This window comes from Balaenoptera musculus, chromosome 20, assembly GCF_009873245.2.
Source record: "Balaenoptera musculus isolate JJ_BM4_2016_0621 chromosome 20, mBalMus1.pri.v3, whole genome shotgun sequence".
Taxonomy (NCBI): Eukaryota; Metazoa; Chordata; class Mammalia; order Artiodactyla; family Balaenopteridae; genus Balaenoptera; species Balaenoptera musculus.
Window position 1 is genome coordinate 44,513,737 of NC_045804.1, and position 19,962 is coordinate 44,533,698.

Sequence of the window (19,962 nt, forward strand, 5' to 3'; positions counted from 1 at the left end):
TATTTACCTAAGTAATGGTTGCCTCTTCCAACTTTTTCCAGGACTTTAAAGGGAGGTAGGGGGACTTCAGTTTTAGCACTTACTTAATTTGACTAGGATTTGGGGTGGGGGGTTTGGGGTACTATGTCTATGGAATGGGTTGGATATACGCCTGCTCTGTTGTTTCTTCGTCTGGCATCCAGATGATGTTTTGTCAGTGTTAAATGAGTAGAAACAACTGTAACTTACATTCATCTTGCTTTCACTTGAGTCAAACATTGAGGGATATAGTTTATTCTTGGTACAAGTATTACTCTTCTTATAGAAAAAAAATTTTTCAAGGAGCTTTTTTTTTCCCCTCATTAGGCTAGTGATGTGGAATGATTACAGTTTTCTTGGCACAATATTTTAAAAATAAAAACTTTTAAAAGAATAGAGACTGTTATACAGAGGTAGAAGAGAATGTCTAAATGTCATTGTCCCATTCCTGGCTAACTTGGAAGAATTTTGTTAACCAAGGACAGTATTTAAGAGTGGTGCCACTGGGACTTCCATGGCGGTCCAGTGGTTAAGACTTTGCCTTCCATTGCAGGGGGTGCAGGTTCAGACCCTGGTCGGGAGCTAAGATCCCACATGCCTCACGGCCCAAATACCAAAACATAAAACGGAAGCAATATTGTAACAAATTCAATAAAGACTTTAAAAATGGTCCACATCAAAAAAATCTATAAAAAAAAAACTTACTTGTAACTAAATGTACTAGTAAAATAATGAGTATTACCTTAAGTCATATGAAAAAAGTAAGGTTTTTGATATTCTAATGTTTTAAATTAGAGCTTTTGTTACCAAAATCCATAGAACGTAATGGTTTGACCTAATAACCAAGTGGAAAAGTACTATACCTGCAACCTTATGGTCTGACCTTTTTGTTTTTCATCTCCTTGTCTCGTAGTAGCCTTTATTTTCATATAAGCATAAGGTATAACAAATGCCATATGTTAAAAATTATATACATCTTTTTTTTCCTTCCCAGTCTAAAGAACTCCAAATAAAAAAGCAGTTTCAGGACACCTGCAAAATCCAGACCAGACAGTACAAAGCATTAAGAAATCACCTACTGGAGACTACACCAAAGAGTGAGCACAAAGCTGTTCTGAAACGGCTCAAGGAGGAGCAGACCCGGAAGTTAGCCATCTTGGCTGAACAGTATGACCACAGCATTAATGAAATGCTGTCCACCCAAGCTGTGAGTTCGTTTTATTTAAGCAAAACAAATTTAGTGCCCCTTTCATCCCACCACCTGAATGAAATCCCAGCAATTAAAATACTGGTTGGAAGTGATAGCTCTCCTACAGCCTGAGAGATAGTGGTGGTTATCTATATTTTTCCTGTTCTCTGCATTGCTTGGAGGTAGGCATGATTTATATAGAATTCTCATTGATACATTTAGTCATGAGGTTCTAAATAGGCGCTCTGCCAGTGCCTCTCAGGTGTTCAGCACATATCCCAACGGTATAGGAGGATTAGAGCAGCAGCTTTGTTAAGCAGTGAGCAAAAAGTAGTTCTGTATTGGGAATCCAAATGGTCACATTTTAGTGAAGGCAAATACAAAATATTTTCTATATAAGTTTTGCAAACTTTTTCTTAAAGGGCCAGATAGTAAATATTTTAGGTTTTGTAGTCCGTGGTACAAAATTGAGGATAATTATGTGGGTACTTATATAGCCATTTAAAATGTAAAAGCCGGGCTTCCCTGGTGGCGCAGTGGTTGAGAATCTGCCTGCCAATGCAGGGGACACGGGTTCGAGCCCTGGTCTGGGAAGATCCCACATGCCACGGAGCAACTGGGCCCGTGAGCCACAATTACTGAGCCTGCGCGTCTGGAGGCTGTGCTCCGCAACAAGAGAGGCCGCGATAGTGAGAGGCCCGCGCACCGCGATGAAGAGTGGTCCCCACTTGCCGCAACTAGAGAAAGCCCTCGCACAGAAACGAAGACTCAACACAGTCATAAATAAATAAATAAATAAATAAAAGACCGTGAATTTCTAAATAAATAAATAAATAAATAAAATGTAAAAGCCATTCTTAACTAGTGGACTATCAAATTAATTAATTAAAACAGGCAGCTGTCCACATTTGGTCTGGAGGCTATAGTTTGCTGGTCCCTGTTCTGTAGTTATTTCCATTGCAGAGAAGAGATTTAGAGTCTTACATCACCTAGTCAGATTCTAGATTTTTCTTAAGAAAAATATGATTATTCAGGCATCCTCCTAATAGATTATGATAGCTTTTATCTTCATATTACCATCACTGGTTATTGTGCCTTCCTTTTTCAGAGATGTTTACTCCAAGATACAAGAGAGAACAATCGTGTATCCTACAAAAGAGTTGTCTGTCTTTTCTCACACCACCTTTCCACAGGTCATGGATAAATAGCTCAAAGTAGGATATATCTGGGTTTTTTCCTCTCTTTCAGCTGCGTTTGGATGAAGCACAGGAAGCAGAGTGCCAGGTTTTAAAGATGCAGCTGCAGCAGGAACTGGAGCTGTTAAATGCATATCAGAGCAAAATCAAGATGCAAGCTGAGGCACAACATGATCGAGAGCTTCGGGAACTTGAACAGAGGGTCTCCCTCCGCAGGGCGCTCTTAGAACAAAAGGTATAGATAATAGAAGGAAGTTAATTGTGCTAGTATTTGCCTTCATCAGAAACATTTTACAAATACATTTTCATATTAACAGAGGTGGCGTTAGATTGTTTTCACCATACCATATTTCCTTAGTTCTAGTTTTGGTAGTGTTTTTCTTTAAAATTATTATTTCAGTAATGAACCTTATAATTAATGAATTCTAAACATCAGAGGAATATAGTTAAGTAGTAATTGCTAGAGGAAGGATATGGTGTTATGTGAAGATAGTTGAATTATGAGAGAGTAGCTCTGGCTCCATGTTCCTCACTTTTTTTGTGTACCTAGCTCTACCTAAAGAGATTGGAGAAAAACTTGGATAGTGAAGAAAAAGAACTTTAGTAATTGCCTGAGAGAGGCAGGGGCAAAAGATCTGGAATATATACTTTACTCTTCTATCCTGGCCCTGGAACTATACAGATTGGTGGAAGAGTACTAGGGGACAGACAGAAGGTAAAGCCAGTTCTACACAAGCTGAAAATGTTACTTCTAGATGTATCTTTTTTTCTTTCTTTCTCTCTTTTTTTCACTTATTCTTTGTCAGATATATTAGAGAATAGAACTAAAATCCCCAGATTCATTTCCTTTCTATCCTTTAAGGTATTATAGCTGTGTGTGTGTGTGTGTGTGTGTGTATTTTGGGGAAAGACTGATGGACAGAAGATTTTTAGATTTTGAAAGATAAGAGGAAAGTTTTGCCATGAGAAGTAGTAGGATATAATTGTATCTAGGATTCAGAGCTATGTTCCAGAATTCCTGAGCCATAAGTTCCCAACAGGTGATAGTCTTAGCTCCATTGATCCTTTGTATGTTAGTACTTGGCTAACTTAATAAAAGTTGTCATGGTTTCTAGACCATTGCTCCATAGATTTTCCTCTGTTTCCTGCAGTGCTTGTGATAAAAATAGAATGCCTTATTAAATTAAAAAATACATTCTTAAAAAACCCACCTAAATAAGATGTTACTCTTTTTCTGGCATAGCTCTCATTACTGGCTTCTTCAAGAGGTACTTGCCTTTAAAAATTATCTCACTTATGTTTCTCATTCAAGATGGGAAAGATATAAACACATATAAATTTTGAGAAAAATCTAGTTTGTCCCTTGTACAGATTTCATAAATCTGTCTGATTCCAACTTGTGTATTAAAATTCAACCTAAAGTCTGTCTCTTATGCTTCAAAAAATTAACACTAAAATGAAAACTCCCTATAGTGTTGTGAGAGAAATATTAGTACTATTTACAGTCAGCCCTCTCATACCTGTGGGTTCTACTAACCTCTGATTGGAAGTATTCGGGGGAAAGAAAATTCCAGAAAGTTCCAAAAAGCAAAACTGCCATTTGCCACACGCCCCCAGCAACTAGTTACAGAGCATTTACATTGTATAGAGTATTGTAAGTAATCTAGAGGTGATTTAAAGTATGAGAGTATCTGTGTGGCTTATATGCAAATAATACACTATTTTAGATAAGGGACTTGAGCATCCTCAGATTTTGGTATCTGAGGAACGGTCCTGGAACCCTTCCCCCAAGGATACTGGGCTAGGACTGTGTATTTGTATTTTTAGCTCCACCTAGTGGTTCAGAGTTAGTGCTGATTAGTGTCTTAGGTACAATCTTATTTCACTATATGAACCAAGCCTGTATGTTCTACAGAGCCTAGTAAAATATGGGCATAAAACTGATACACATTGGTGAAGGTGCAGTGGCACTCTCATATATTGTTAATGCATTTTGCAAAACAATTTGGAAGTGTATATATATATATTTAACATCTTTATTGGAGTATAATTGCTTTACAATGGTGTGTTAGTTTCTGCTTTATAACAAAGTGAATCAGTTATACATATACATATGTCCCCATAGCTCTTCCCTCTGGAAGTATATATTGTACTTTGGAAATGTTAAGTGTTTGAGAATTTATTCTAAGGAAATCCAAATATAGGAAAAACAAGATGCTAAATATGGTAATTATAGCATAGTTTATAATGGTTTAAAATACATAACCGTCTAAGATAGAGATATAATTAAGTAATTATGGCCAAGCCACTTAATAAAATCTTATTCAACCATTTAAATGATGGCTACAAAGACAGTATTAATACAGAAAAATGCTTATGATGTGTTGAATAAAATAAAGACCAATCACACTTAAAGTGAATTGAAGTAATGCTAGTAGTGGCTATATTAACATGATAGAATGGTTTGTTTTTCTGTTTTACTTTTTGGGGGGGACTATACCACGCGGCATGCAGGATCTTAGTTCCCTGACCAGGGACGAACCTATGCCCCCTGCAGTGGAAGCACAGAGTCCTAACCAGTGGACTGCCAGGGAATTCCCTCTATTTTACTTTTTTAATGCGGTTTATATTACTTTGATAAGGGAAAATACATAAGATTATTTGGTATGACAAATAATAAAGGAACAGTAGGGTGATGAATCTATAGTGCTTTGAGTTGCTACTAGGGCTAATATTTACATTTCAAGTGACATGCATGTAAAGCAGTTTGGGGTCATTTGGAAGCTACCAAACCCCAGCTATCCTCTCTACAGAAACTTTGAAAAATCTTAACTGCTGTATTTTCTGCACTTGGCACTTACTGGTTGTACAGATGAGAAACAGTAATCTGAGAATAAATAGAGGTGGAACCAGAGTGAATATTACTTGTTTCATGATGAATAGTTCTCTTTGAAGTTTGCTTTAATCTCGAAATGAACCAAGAGTTGTTCCTGTAGGTTGAGGCACCAACAAAGTAAAAGTAAGCCTCACTTGACTCACATAAGGTCCTTTTATGACTTTTCTCATATTTCATTTACATTAATATTTTCAGCAAAATGACAACATAACTATAAATGTTAAATTCCCTATGAATTTTTTAAATTTTTTATTTTTTATTGGCGCCTAGTTGATTCCGTGTGAATTTTATATGTGCATGAAAAGTGGCAGTATTTCCAAAAGTATAAATGTTTTCATTTTTTAGTTTTATCATTTCAATTAATTTTCTTTCAGTATTTCACTTAGTATCAACAAACATGGTTGGTAGTTTTTAAGTGAGAATTGACGACTGGAACATCTTACAGGATCTTTCTTTGTGGAACTGAAAATATTCACACAAAAATATCATTTGATTTCAAAGAAGATAGGTTGGGAGAGCCTCTCAAAAGTCTTAAGTATGGTAACTTTTATCTACCCAGTGAAACCACCTTTTTAATTTGCAGTAATAAATAACATGTTTTAAAAGAAATGGGGTTTAATGTAACCTATCACAAATCTTAGGTTTTATTTTTGTTTAATTGAAAAATGTTCTGAGTTTCTTGAATGGCAAAACTAATCAGCAAACAAAATTGAAGCAATACTTACTGGATAAAAGGTTCATAAGCATTAATGTGTTTAATATTTTTATCATGAGTTTCCTTCAGATTATATGCAAGGAATTCAGATCAGTTACATGCTAAGTGCTTTCCCATCATTTATTAGATCCTTCAAATTAAAATAAGTGCTTTTAAGTAAATGGATTTAAAATTTTTTTACATATAAAATACTTTAAAAATTTGAAGTTCTCTGAATCCTTAGAGATAAATAGGTTTAATTCCAAAGAATTGGGTATTTTATATATAGATATTAAAAGAGTGGGAAAATTATTTTATAAATACACAATCATTTTTTAAAACCTGGCAAATATAGAGAAACAGAAATGTCCTTAATCCTTCCACTCAGAAGTCACCACAGTTAACAATTTGATGTCTTTCCCTCACAGGAAGCATTCATGTTTAATCTAAGTTCTCCTTCAATCTTCAAATGAATGGCCCTCTCTAAATCTTTGTAACACTAGTATTTAGAACTTTCGATAATTTTCAAACTCTTCTCACTGGAGTCCATCTGGCCGATCTGTAATTCTCCGAACACTTCTTATTTTTACCATTTGTCCATGTCTTTGCACATGTTCTCTCTGCTGAAAATATTTTCCCCTCCGCTTGTCTTCCTGGTAAACTTGTATTCTTCCTTCAGAATCCAGTCTCTGCCACCTCCTCTAAGAAGACTTATTTGCCCTAGTCTCCTTCTCCTGTAGAGTGAATCACTCCGTCCCTTAGTATTTCTGCTATACTTTATAAATCTATTATTACATCTTATCATATTCTATTGTAATTTTTATTTGCATGTGTTTCCCATGCTAAACTGTGTTTTTTTTAAGGGCACTTAAAAATGACACATAGAAAGGAAACATTTATTGAGCTAGATTTCTACAGATAGCAATATATATATATATATATATGACTATTGGCTTAAGTTCTCAAATATCTTGAAACATGATTATTTAATGCTCCTTTACAAATTCTCTTTTTTCCTATCTTTTAAAAACTTTTTTTCATGGAAATTTTCAAACATATACAAAAGTAGGAAGAATTAGTACAATGAAATTCCAAGTACTCATCACCCAGCTTCAACAGTTATCAGTATTTTGCTAATTTTTTCTTATCTATTCCCCCCGCTACACACACACACACACACACACACACACACACTCTTGGGGGAAAGACTGTCTGGGATATATTTTTTTTTAATTGGAATAATGTATTATTCTAACAAAAGTACAAAGTATGGAAAATTAGTGTATTTCAGTCATTTCAGAGAGTAGAGAAAGTTTCACACTTAGCAGATTTCTGCTTTTAGCACCTTTGAAAAGAAACATTCAAAGTTAAGACAAGTGTCAGGACAGGCTCCTGACTACCTTCAGTGATGATTCCTCTGACTTAGGGTGTGCAGGTCACAGAACAGTGTGGTTATTTGGTTTTTTTATCTACATTTTGAAAGTGCCACAAAAACACACTTAAAGAGAGTGAGACAGGTGATCACTGACTAGACGGCTGGTGGTTAGAAGATGGTAGAGAAACGTTGGGACAAAAGGAGAAAATCACAGTCTGGACGAGATGGTCAAATGGACAGTCCGAAGGCGCTGACAATGTAGTACATGGTCTTGTTCTCCCATCGCACAGTGCAGCTCCCATCAGTAGAGCTGTCCCAGAAGCAGGAACTTGCCGTGTGTAATCCCGCTCTGTTCTTCTGCATGATTACACGGGTCACAATGTATTTAAATGGTTTCCCCAGCTTGGTGAGTTGGCTTAGGGTTTGCTCCACTACATTTGTGGTCCACTGATTCACTTCGCTGTGCTGATAGGCATTGCCACCGATGGCTCTTTCTATGGCCTCTTTTACAATGTTGCTCACTTCATCAACAACAAAAGCAGTCTCTTTGGTAGCCTGGTAGTCTTCCATCTTTCCCTCGGCGCCTTGCCTCTGCCTCCTGTCTGGGATATTTTAAAGCAAATTCTAGCATAGCATCATTTCACTCCTAAATATAGATAAAGACATTTTTACTTTAATATAATCATAAGTCCATCATAATATTTAACAAAATTGGTAATAAAATTTAAGTATTACCTCATACTCAGTCCATGCCTAAATTTCTCCTTTTATCTCAGAAATGTCTTCTTTAAGTTGGATTATTTGGATTGGGGCCCAAACAAGGTCCAGACATTGCTTTGGTTAATTGTCTTTTAAGTTAATTAGTCTATAATAGGCCCCTCTCCCCTACACTTTTTTTTTTCCCCCATTTGGATTGGATCATTTGTTCTATAGGAATTCTCAAAATCTGGATTTGGTTGATTGCGTCCTCATGGTGTCATTTAATGTATTCTCTTTTTTACTTCATATTTCCTATATAAACTGGTAATTAGATACAGAGGCATGATTGTATTTAGTTTCAGTTTTTAATTTTTGCAAGGAATTTTCATGAGGGTTACTGTGTACTTCCTTTTGCATCACGTCAAGAGATACATAATGTCTAGCTGTCCCCCTTTTAAGTGATATGAATATTGATCAGTGGGGTTAGGCAATTATCAATTTGATCAGTCATAAAAAAGTTCTCCATCAACTTTTTTTTCATTGTCTCTTGACTTTATTATGAATTATTTTACATTTTAAAAAATATATGTATAGTCAACTACATTTATTTGTAATACCTTCTAGTTTTCCAGAACTGATTATGATGGCTACCCAACCACTAATTTCTAGGTATATAGAAACTAACTTTTTAATGAAAATTTTAGTTTTTGTTTGTTTGCTTTTCACTTAAGGCTTTGGTCTATCTGGAATGTGGTGTAAGATGGGGTTCCATTTTTATTTCCTTCCAGATGGTTGGCCAGTTGTGCCTGTGTCATTTGTTTAAGAATCCATCTTTTCCCCCATTTAATTAATTAATTAATTAATTAATGCTTTTGTCCTGCTTTAAAAACCTACAAATTGAGATCTTTATTCTATTTCTATTTCACTAGTCTGTCCCTACACCAATACCACATTTATTTTATTTTTTAATCTTATTAATTTAATTATTTATTTAGTTTTGGCTGCGTTGGGTCTTCGTTGCTGTGTGCAGGCTTTCTCTAGTTGCGGCAAGCGGGGGCTACTCTTTGTTATGGTGTGTGGGCTTCTCATTATGGTGGCTTCTCTTGTTTCGGAGCACGGGCTCTAGGCACGCAGGCTTCAGTAGTTGTGGCACATAGGCTCAGTAGTTGTGGCTTTGGGGCTCTAGAGTGCAGGCTCAGCTGTTGAGGTGCACGGGCTTAGTTGCTCCGCGGCATGTGGGATCTTCCTGGACCAAGGATCAAACCCATGTCCCCCGCATTGGCAGGTGGATTCTTAACCACTTCACCACCAGGGAAGTCCCCCACATTTATTTTATTAGAGTGAGATTTTGGTGTGTCTGATGAAGCTAGTTTCCCTTCACCCACTTTTTTTTTTATTCAGTGTTTTACCTAATGATTTAGTAGCCATTGATGATAATTGCCTTGATTTATTATTTTAGTAGAGGTTATTGCCTTTGCTTTTAAGAACTTGATTTTACACATTTTAGAAATATAAATTATGGATTATTTCTACAGTACATCTCTTTGATTTTTGAATGTACATCCATAAAATAGCCAGAGGGAACTTTGTTATGATTCACTTCAAAGCTGAGTAATTATCACTTCCTTAGTTTGTAGATTTTAAAAAATAAATCAGCCTTCTTTTTGCTTCTCTCCTCCTAACCCCCATCAGATTGAAGAAGAAATGTTGGCTTTGCAGAATGAACGCACAGAACGAATACGAAGCCTGCTGGAGCGTCAAGCCAGAGAAATTGAAGCCTTTGACTCTGAAAGCATGAGACTAGGTTTTAGTAACATGGTCCTTTCTAATCTCTCCCCTGAGGCATTCAGCCACAGCTACCCGGGAGCTTCTGGTTGGTCTCACAATCCTACTGGGGGTACAGGACCTCACTGGGGTCATCCCATGGGTGGCCCACCACAGGCTTGGGGCCATCCAATGCAAGGTGGACCCCAGCCGTGGGGTCACCCCTCAGGGCCAATGCAAGGGGTACCTCGAGGTAGCAGTATGGGAGTCCGCAATAGCCCTCAGGCTCTAAGGCGGACAGCTTCTGGGGGACGGACGGAGCAGGGCATGAGCAGAAGCACGAGTGTCACTTCACAAATATCCAATGGGTCACACATGTCTTATACATAACTTAATAATTGAGAGTGGCAATTCCGCTGGAGCTGTCTGCCAAAAGAAACTGCCTACAGACATCGTCACAGCAGCCTCCTCACTTGGGTACTACAGTGTGGAAGCTGAGTGCATATGGTATATTTTATTCATTTTTGTAAAGCGTTCTGTTTTGTGTTTACTAATTGAGATGTCATAGTATTTGGCTGCCGGGTTTTGTTTTTTTGTTTTTGTTTTTTAACTTTTGGAGAAATTTTGAAAAGGGGAATTGATATGTATGTGTGTATACATATACATACACACACACACATACACACACACACACACACACACACACATACACACACATATATATATATATATCTCAAGCATGTGGTTACAAGAAATTGGCTAGTTAGGGGGTATTTTCTGAACACTGCAAAAATAGAATGCAGCAATGTGTCTTGAGTCATCACTTTGGGGCAGTTATATCCTAAGAAGGTCGTGAAAAAATCTAAAGCCTTTCTCCATACCCCAAATTCTTACAAGCCACTCACAGCAGGCAGCATATGCTGAAACAAGTTATTATGGAAACACATCTGTGTCCCCTCACCAATGTATTTTCTTTATTAAATTGGTCTGACTTCTCAGCCTCATTTGGAGTGAAAAAGAACGTGGAAATCCATGAACACTAAAGGGTTCCATTGACTTTTTCAGAGAGTAGAAAACAATTTAGTTCTTTTTCTGAATGCTGCATAGATTTGTCAGTGATTTTTTTTTTTTTTTTTTTTGTCCATTCAATTGTGCCTTTTTTGTGGCATGGTGAGATGGAGGTGTAAGGAGATCACAAGTTGTGTGGGAATTGCATCAACGAACCTGTGAGCCTTTAAAGGGGAAGACCAGAAGGGTGAGAGAGGCCCCTGAAAGTTCATATGGTGGGTATGTTCAGCAGCATAGTGAGGAGATTAAGCCTCTATATCCTGACGTTTTGTTGCTTATACTGTGATATCTTATCCTAGCTAAGCTCTATAACTCCCAAGACCCCAAACAGTACTTTTACTTTGTACAAAAACAAAGACATATAGCAAATACAAATCAAATGCCAGAGGGTTTTGAATGATGCCATATTTGCAAACTGCCATCTATTGGAATTCTCACCACACTACATAGACATAATTTGATTACCCCTTTTGGCTTATGGGATTTCCTGTTTACAAGTAGAATAGCCAGTTATTTAAATGCTTAGTTGCCATAGTGAACCAGGAGTCACTGAGCCAATGACTTTACCAGCTGCTGACTAATGCTCATCACCACTGTAGATTTTGCTGCATGTGCAGGTCCTCTTTTTTTTTTTTTTTAAATTGCTGTTTTTGTTGCTGCAATACTTTACAAACTTCTAGTTCCTTGAGACTTAGTGACCATTTGGCATCATGTTAACATCACACAACAGGAAACACCACTTCCAGAAGTCTCTAGCCTCAGTGCTAAAGTACTACTGAAAAGGAACTAGCAAGTTTGGCAAATTAAAGAAAAAAAAAGTAAAGTAAGTTATAGTGGTCAGGGAATCTCTTGACAAACGCTAACTTTTTTTTTTCCCACAGAGGGGCGTGTTTTGTTTTGTTTTGTTCTGTTCTGTTCTGTTTAGTTTTGCAATGAAGGATCAACCCAATGCTGAAAGTTAGATGTTACTTGGTATTCCACTGCTAGTGTGGAAATTGAGTTGAAGGTGGGTAGGAAGCTGTGAGTATGACTTGAAGGAAAAAAACTTTCTTTTCAGTGATAAATCAGAGTTTCTTACAAGTTGTCTTGACCCCTCCCTTGTCTTGAAGAACCCTTGCTGCTGACTCTGGATCCTGCTTTTCGTAATAGAGGACTCCAAGGTAGAATTTTCTGAGTCCCTCTCAATGATACTCTTCACCTAGACCAGGCTGATGACCAAGCAGTAATCTATAATTGTTGAAATATTGGCTTTCTCAACAAAATTTAAGTCTTCCCCAGGTATGTCAGTCTAATCTCTATGAATCCTCCCCTTTAGGAGTTTCTGGCATTCATTTAAAGGTAACTAGAAGAAAAATTAATATTTTACTGTAAATCTTTTAAAAACCAAGATCACAGTAGAATTCACACACAGTTTTAGGCAGTGTTTCAGGTAGCACTCCGGTACATTGTCCTCTTGGCCATGCTTGAGATCACCAGTTTTTAGGTGAACGTGACATGTACTTCTTGTCTGTCTAATGAAAGGAGCTTTTAATTTTCTATCATTTTGCATTCACCTATTATACAGTATTTCAAACAAATTGAGATATTTACCTATTTGGAGGAAAATGATAGGAGAGAGCTTTAGAATTAATGTCCAAAAATATAATGAATTTGATACCTTTAAAAAAAATTCTTATTAGATCTGGCCCCTCTGTACTACTGGAGGGGTGGAATAGGAGTACAGCTCAGTTTTACATACAAAACTCTTTAAAATAAAAAATACTACCAATAATACATGTTAAAGTCCACTTGTGGACTTAAATTAGTCAGATTGAGTTATTGAGTTCATGCAGATCCTATGTACTTGTAAAATTGTGATTGAATACTGACTCCAGATGTCTATCCAGTAGGTCTTTGTATCTGATTTAATTGTGTGGCAACCAGTTTTACATGTAGGTCATGACTATACCTGGATTATTCCATTAAGTTCATTTTAATTAAAATATATATAGTTTGCAAAAATGGTTCAACTTAATTGATTTGTGTGTGTTTGCAAGATCTAACTTCTGAGGAATATCATACATGGTAGGAATTATCAAAGAGTAAAGCTTGTAGCAGGAAAATTTGAAAGGTTTTGAGAGATTCTGAAGAAAGAAGCAGGCACTTTCTGAATCAGTGTACAGACGTCAACATTTGATCAAATTACTACTACCTCTTCCCCATTGTTGGTGTTCACTTGATATATATGTGTTTAAGAAAATAAAAAGTATGCGATATTTGTCCAGCATATCAGAAAGTCGTAAACGCTATGTCTGGTATCCAGAGCTTGGCAGTAAAAGTTTCCTGTGTTCACTGTCTCTCCCTTTTTTAAGTTAGCATTAGAAAAATGCAAAACCTCATACCTTGAAATATATTGTTCCTAATGGGGTTCCCTTCCTTTTGCACATATTTTTCCCCTTGTTAAAGTCAGCTCTAGCCCCGAATTAAAGTATCTGAAAGTATTTTCATTATATAGATAAAGTTAGTTGGAAAATACGTTTTTATTAGTTTTATTGAGAGCTGCCATTCTTTTTAGTCATTTCTGTGCCTAGAGATGAGTAGTCCTGCATTTGAAGCCACACCCACAGATATAATATGCTTGGTACTCTAGGCCAAGGATTTATTATTGGTAAGTTGAACTTTTTAACATAGTCATGATTTTCAGCTGCCAAGACATCAGGTAAACACCATTCAGTACACTAAAGAAACTGTCCTTGACTCTCTCCCACTCCCACCTATTTTTCCTCACCCCCTTTTCAAAAATTGAAAACGCTATGAGTGTCTTTTTCAGACCATAAGGCAGACTTTAGTAGCTTTCTACTTCTTTAACTAAATGTCTGGCATTTTAAACTTTTATAGAATACATTGTGTTGGACACTGGAATAATACTGTTTATTTTCACCTGTGAAAAATGACTTTATTGTACTTGAAACACCTCCTTTGCATTTCTCCATTTGTGCCATTCACTAGTGGAAATAAATTGTATTATACCATAATCTACTGGCTTTTAAAAACTGTGTTAAATATGCACATTTTTGGTATAGCTATTATCATTTGTATGTATATATTGTATATACATATGAGTGTCTATATGTGTGTATAGATTGATGAATATAATTCATACTGTACATTTCCATCAGGGCACTTAAGGTTCTGTTATTTTGTTTCATTATTTTAGTCCTCAGTTAAGGCAAGAATGCATGTGTTTCTTAACAGTGAGTACTCTGGGTTGATATTTATGAGAAGGTGGTCATTAGATGCAATCTTTTCTATTTTAATCCCCTCTTAGCACTTGAGTGGGTGGAAAGAAAGTTAAGTAAAATGTGGAACCATAAGTTGCAATGCAGTAAAATAGTGCTGGGGAAGGAGCCAGTTAGTGTTTCTGTGAGTTTGTGTCGTGATGCAATGAAAGATAGGTGATGCAGAGAGAAATGAACCATGGAAACTAAAAACACTGGTGGTGATTCCTCTGCAAAGATAAAAAGAACCAATAAGTCACATAATCTTCATGTGCACTCCATACATATTTCTTAGTAGTGGTGCCATTGATCCTCTTGCCCTTTTTACTCCATTAATAATAATAATTATAAATTTTGCTAAGGACCAAAACATCCAAGAAAGGAATTACTGCTAAAGCATCTAAGGTTCTCCTAAACTATAAAATCAACAGGAAATGGCCACTGGGAGAGAAGGATTTGGTATTGGCAGGGGATTTCTCCTTTTAGCTGCCTCTTCTTGCTTGCTAATAGTAAGTTCTTCATGCACCTTCCACCCCTTCGGAGGCACTACTTTTCAAGCACAGATTTGGCCCAACACTGCAACCCTTTCCTAAGAAGTTTATATGGCCCTGCGTTTTGTTCCATGCTCACAATGTGAAGTGTCTAGTGTATATTCCAGTCAGAAAATAATATATTTAAGGTGTATAAGTGTGAATCTCCTATAATGATGGAAGAGGAGGCTCTTATTTCTTAGAAAACTGCTTTCTCTAAGGAACAAATCTAAAACTTGGCCTGTCATCTTGGAGCTGCTTACCAAAATACAAATCCTTATTAAAGAGAAACAAATTTCTGTTTTCCCTCATCTATCATGATAGTGCCCCCCAACCAGGTTGTAGCATTGCCTATTAAAAGGCAGTCACTTACTCTTAGTTGTTAAGAACTGGAAATTTTCCATCCTCAGATTCCTTAAAGGATGAAGAGTGTGCTGTACACTTAGCAGACTTGCCTCTTGTATGCAAGGACTACTGATTGAAGTCTATTTTGCTGTGTGTCTGGTTATGTTGTCTGCACTTTTATTAAATCACTACAGTAAGTCTACATTGGAAGTGACTTAATTTGTAAAGAAGTTTTATTAAACACTGTCTAGAAAAAGAAAGTGAAGCTGAGAACTCTTCCTTTATTGTGCATTTATATTTTCTACTGAATTCTGGTAGCCCCCTTTAAAGTCACATTAACTAATTCTTCCCTTGTTTATATTCAGATTTCCAAAATTTCACTCATGCAAGGGAAGAGAATCTATTTGGCCTAATGGTAGTCTTCAGATCATAAGAAATATGTAAATTAGCATGCACCTTATCTGCCTGTTGTGGGTTTCTTAAACTTGCACTTCTCTCTCACCCACCCCAAAATAGATATCCTTTAAAGAAAAAGGCAGAGAATTAAAACTGGGGAGCCATTTACTATGTCACCATCACTGTTAACTGTTACCCAGCAATCAGAACTTTTTGAAGTTTCAGAGCTTGTGTGTGTGTATGTGTGTGTGTGTGTGTGTGTATCTGTTTGATTGTGTTCGGTTTGTTTTGTTTTTCAATGTACAAGAGAGTCTTCTTTAAATAGAGAAAAAGGTTAATCCTCTCTGAAACAGGATGCCCATTGGATATACTAATCTGGACATCTGTAGGTAGTTTGCCATGAAAAAGCAGAGAGAAGATGAGACTTGTGAATGAATGGAAAGGGTATCTTGATACCCCAGAATTCCCCCTAAATTACGGGTAATTCAACCTGCACAGTTTCCTTTTCACTCATAGTTTTTAGCAATTGTGAGTGAAGAAATCATGTAATTATCTGTAAATATGTAGCTAACAAATTGACCTAGTTTCTGTATTTTTTTGTTTTTGTACTAAAGTTTATAAGTCTGTGCCAGCTAGAGAGGAGTTGCTGTCGTTGCCAGTTGTGGTCCTAGCATCTAACCCTGAAACCATCCTAGGTGACATTTTTAGAATTAATGCTTCAGTGTTGTTAAACAGGGAGAAATTAAGCTCAACCATTGGTCAGGTTTAAAATCTTTTGAAGCAAAGTCATTTTATTTAATACAATGATTACATGTCCTCAATCATGAATGAGGTAGGGAACCTCCCTCCCCCAGTGGCCATGTTTACAGAAGTGTGTTTTGTCTATTAAGTGCAAGGGTTTTAATGTTTATGTAAATTATGCAGGTGATAACATTATGGCTTGGAATTGTTTATTGGGCTCTCGCTGAATTTTCAAATGAAATGAACTATGCTTATTACTGGCACATTGATCCCATTTCTGGAGCATTTTCCTATTTCCAGAATTACATGTATTCCTTTGTCATTATCCCTTGATATGCCTTGTAGCCTAAGGTATTAAAAGCTGGTAAACATAGATGAGGGAATTGCATTTTTTAAAATCCATGAACCTTCATTTGTATGCCTTCATTACTCATGTTTCTTTGGCAACTCTGAGGTCAGTGAAGTTTAGAAATGAGATACCAGTGTTAATGAAAAGTGTGTACTCTTTGCTTTTGCATGGCTTGGCTTAGCATCAAGGGTATATTTGGGCCACTTGAAAGCATGAAGACCAGTTGTATGGGAACAGGTTTCTCGCAGTGGCACATTTTGCTTTTTCTGAGCCCTCAAATACATTGCCTCAGCATGAACATTATTGTTTCTATAAATTACACATGGTCATGGAATGAATTATGTGATTTAAAAGGATGGAACTGCTTAATGTTTGCAGATTCCAGCTGGCCATGTGACTATTGGACACATATCAAACAAACCTGGGGGGAAATATTGGAACCCTTCTAACCCTTTTTTGGTCATAGACAAGTATATTTAGTTTATTAAGATGTTGGCTGCCCCTGGTATGTTGCCAGAAAGCTCTTTTTTGGTGCCCATTCCAAATGTGCTTTCTTGCATTTCATAATATCAAAGAAACCACCAACCCTTCTCCCCAACAGCATTTTATGTCAGACCTTTTATTCCACATTAAATGGGAGTTGTGCCTACTTAGAGTGCCCCTCCAATTAATTACATACACGTGTCCTAAAATAATCCAAGCAGGAGACACAGGTAGGAAAATTTTTTTTAGGAAGTCCACTCGAGGCCAGTAATCTATCTGACAAGGTATTTTACCACATTATCTTGCCACTTGATAAATGAGCCTATTAGGAATTGCAGGTGGTTTCATGGGACAAAATCCAAGTAGAGAGGGATATGTGGGGTTTCTATTAAGAGATAATTTTGTTATTGTTTTACCTCTCCTTTTATGATCCTTCTCTGCTGGGTTAGAATGGGTTAATTCTCCAAATTTATTTTGTTTTTTATCTTTTAGGGAAATTTTTACAAAAGTGATGGTCTGATGTAAATAACATTTTGAAGTATAGTGCACATAAGTTCCCGAGACTATTTCAACCTGATAATTTGTAAATGCTTTAGAGTTTTTTTCATTAACACTTGTGTTGCTAAATCCTATTTATGTAAGTCTGCTAAAAATTTTAACCCATTTAAAACTTAAACATTTAAATAATGGATGAGTTACTCTGAGCAATTTAGCTTTCAAAACCCCCTTGTTTTAGTATATGAAAAAGATAGCCTAATGCGCATTAATGAAGTTGGAGAGACTATGAGAAATATGTATAGTGTATATTTTAAAACAGCTTTGCTTGTATTGTGAAGATTTAAAAACAAACTTGAGATTTTTAACGTAACTATTAACACAGTTTTAACATAAGTTATCCCACTGGGTTTAAGAGCATCTTGAATGTATAATCCTTTTTGTAACCCAGGTTGGTTTCTGCTTTTACCAGTCATCCAAACATATTATTTATGATTTTAGTTTTATATACTCATTTACTTTTGTTTTCCTCAACCAGCATGATTTTTTTGCACATGTATTGTAGAAATTTTTAAAAAGAAAAATCAGTACATCATTTTCTCTGGATTTTCTTCACTTCTCTCTTCCTTTCTACTAACCCATTACCTTAAAGGCCATATCGCTCCATTTGCATTATTTGTGCAAATGCCAGGGTTGGTTTTTATTTTTATTTTTGCTATTTACCTAAAAAAAGAAAAATGCTTCAGTCAATTGCTTTTTTATTTAAAAAAAGAAAAAAGAAAAGAAAAAAAGCTGTAACCTTATCATTTCTGAGTAGACCATTGAGAGATGAATGCACACCTGTAATAGCCCAGGACCAGCTTTGGTGGCTAAAGGGAATATTTTAACTAAGCAAGAGGTTCTTTTCTAAAAGTAGTATATATTATTCACAATCTCTTTCAGTTATTCCCACAAGTCAGGGGTCCAGATAAAATGAGGGTTATCAGCTAACTGATATGTTATCATTGAGGTTCATCAATGAATTTGTACATTTCTAGTTCCCTTTGGTGAAGGGAAAAAAAATGATGATTTTGCAAGACCTAGATTTTGGCTTGGTTTCTTGCCTCCTTTTTTGGCAGCCTTCATCTTCTCATCTCCTAAAGCCCTTGAGCCTGTAGGGTTTTCATGGTGGACAAAGGACCTGTGATCTTTTAAAACTAGGACTGATTTTTTTGGCAAGAGATTATCATGTTGAAAGTGATGTTCTGCCACTTTACCGATGACTAATTTTAAATATACACAGTCCTCTTAATTTTCGGACCAAACAGACACCCACAGTGGAGGCTTATCAAGGGTTGCAATGGGGAAGAAGCCTCTCCCTCACTGTCAGCACCAGCTGGTAAAGGTGACTGTACAGATGTGCATTTTCCTTTTGGTAGAAATGGTCCGCAGCACTAACTGGTAAGGCTTATTGTACAGTATATTGTCAGTATTCTTCTGGTTCAACATACCTTATAGTTCACATATAACCTGTATTAATTGTATAGATTGTGCATTTAAAGCTGTTACCAAGTTGTCAGAACATAAGAGCGAAAACAAGGTCATATGTAATATTTTGTTTGTAAGTATCCTTTGTATCATAGCAAAGGAAATGTTTAAAAAAAATCAACTGTAATAAAGTAATTTTAGTACACAGTGTCTGCTCAGTTTTTTTAAGTAATTGTATTCCCATAAAGTATATTTCAGTTCAGTGACTATTTACTGGATAATTACTGAATCTCAGGCACTGTGCTGGATGTTGGGGGTTACAAAAATGAGTAAGATATGGGTAAGAATGAGCTCCCTAGTGTAGACTAAAACCCTCTAGACTAATTGCCTCGAATTCTGTGTGCCCAGTGAAGTGGCCTACTGTGCTGTGGATGTGCAGTGATTCTACTTTAGGTTCTAATGGCTTGTTGCAGGTTCTTAAGTTTTATATAGGCATATGTTGTGGTCTGTGTAACTACAGTTCCTCCCAGACACATGGACACATAGATGTATGCAGTTCTTGGACCTTGTACAAAGCTTCACAAGGTGGTTTCGCCTGGGTTCGTCTTCCCAGATTTGAAAATCATCACATTTTAGCCCTGAATGGGGTAGAGTATCTAATCCAGTCCTGTTAAAATGACTTTGTCAGAAGGCTTAATTTGGAGGGAAGGAGTTTCTTGGGCTGGGGTTTATATGTTTTTTTCTATTAGAAAATAGTTTTAAGTGTGTCATTTAAAAAAGTATAGTTGAGATTACCTACTTTATTGAATAGAGGACTATCAGAAAAATGGCACTTTTAACTTTTTAACATAGCTTCTAAACTCCTAGAATGTTGATGCTGAGCTATTTTGAGATTAATTAGCATTTATGTAGTGTTTAATTTGCCTGGGTCAAACAACTACGTGGCAGAGCCAAGATTTGATTCCAGGTGTTCTATCTCCAGCATTTCCCAACATCCCAC

The 19,962-nt window shown here is 36.4% G+C and overlaps 2 protein-coding genes across 5 annotated transcripts in view; one reads left to right on the plus strand and one right to left on the minus strand.

Moving 5' to 3' along the window:
* The window catches only part of TAOK1 (TAO kinase 1), a 168,181-nt gene that overhangs the window by 142,318 nt on the left and 5,901 nt on the right, over positions 1-19,962 (plus strand). For 2 of the 4 annotated variants that reach the window (XM_036838323.1, XM_036838322.1), the window contains 3 exons: positions 1,013-1,225; positions 2,456-2,638; positions 9,760-19,167. In XM_036838323.1, the coding sequence (XP_036694218.1) occupies positions 1,013-1,225; positions 2,456-2,638; positions 9,760-10,221 (858 nt within the window). In that variant the 3' untranslated portion in view covers positions 10,222-19,167. Of the gene's footprint in view, positions 1-1,012; positions 1,226-2,455; positions 2,639-9,759; positions 19,168-19,962 lie in introns of those variants that run through there. The other 2 variants (XR_005018012.1, XM_036838324.1) reach the window with 1 other exon arrangement.
* LOC118887482 (dynein light chain Tctex-type 1-like) lies at positions 7,334-8,197 on the minus strand. Its single transcript, XM_036838328.1, has one exon. The coding sequence runs from the start codon at positions 7,936-7,938 to the stop codon at positions 7,597-7,599; it is 342 nt and encodes a 113-aa protein (XP_036694223.1). The 5' UTR covers positions 7,939-8,197; the 3' UTR covers positions 7,334-7,596.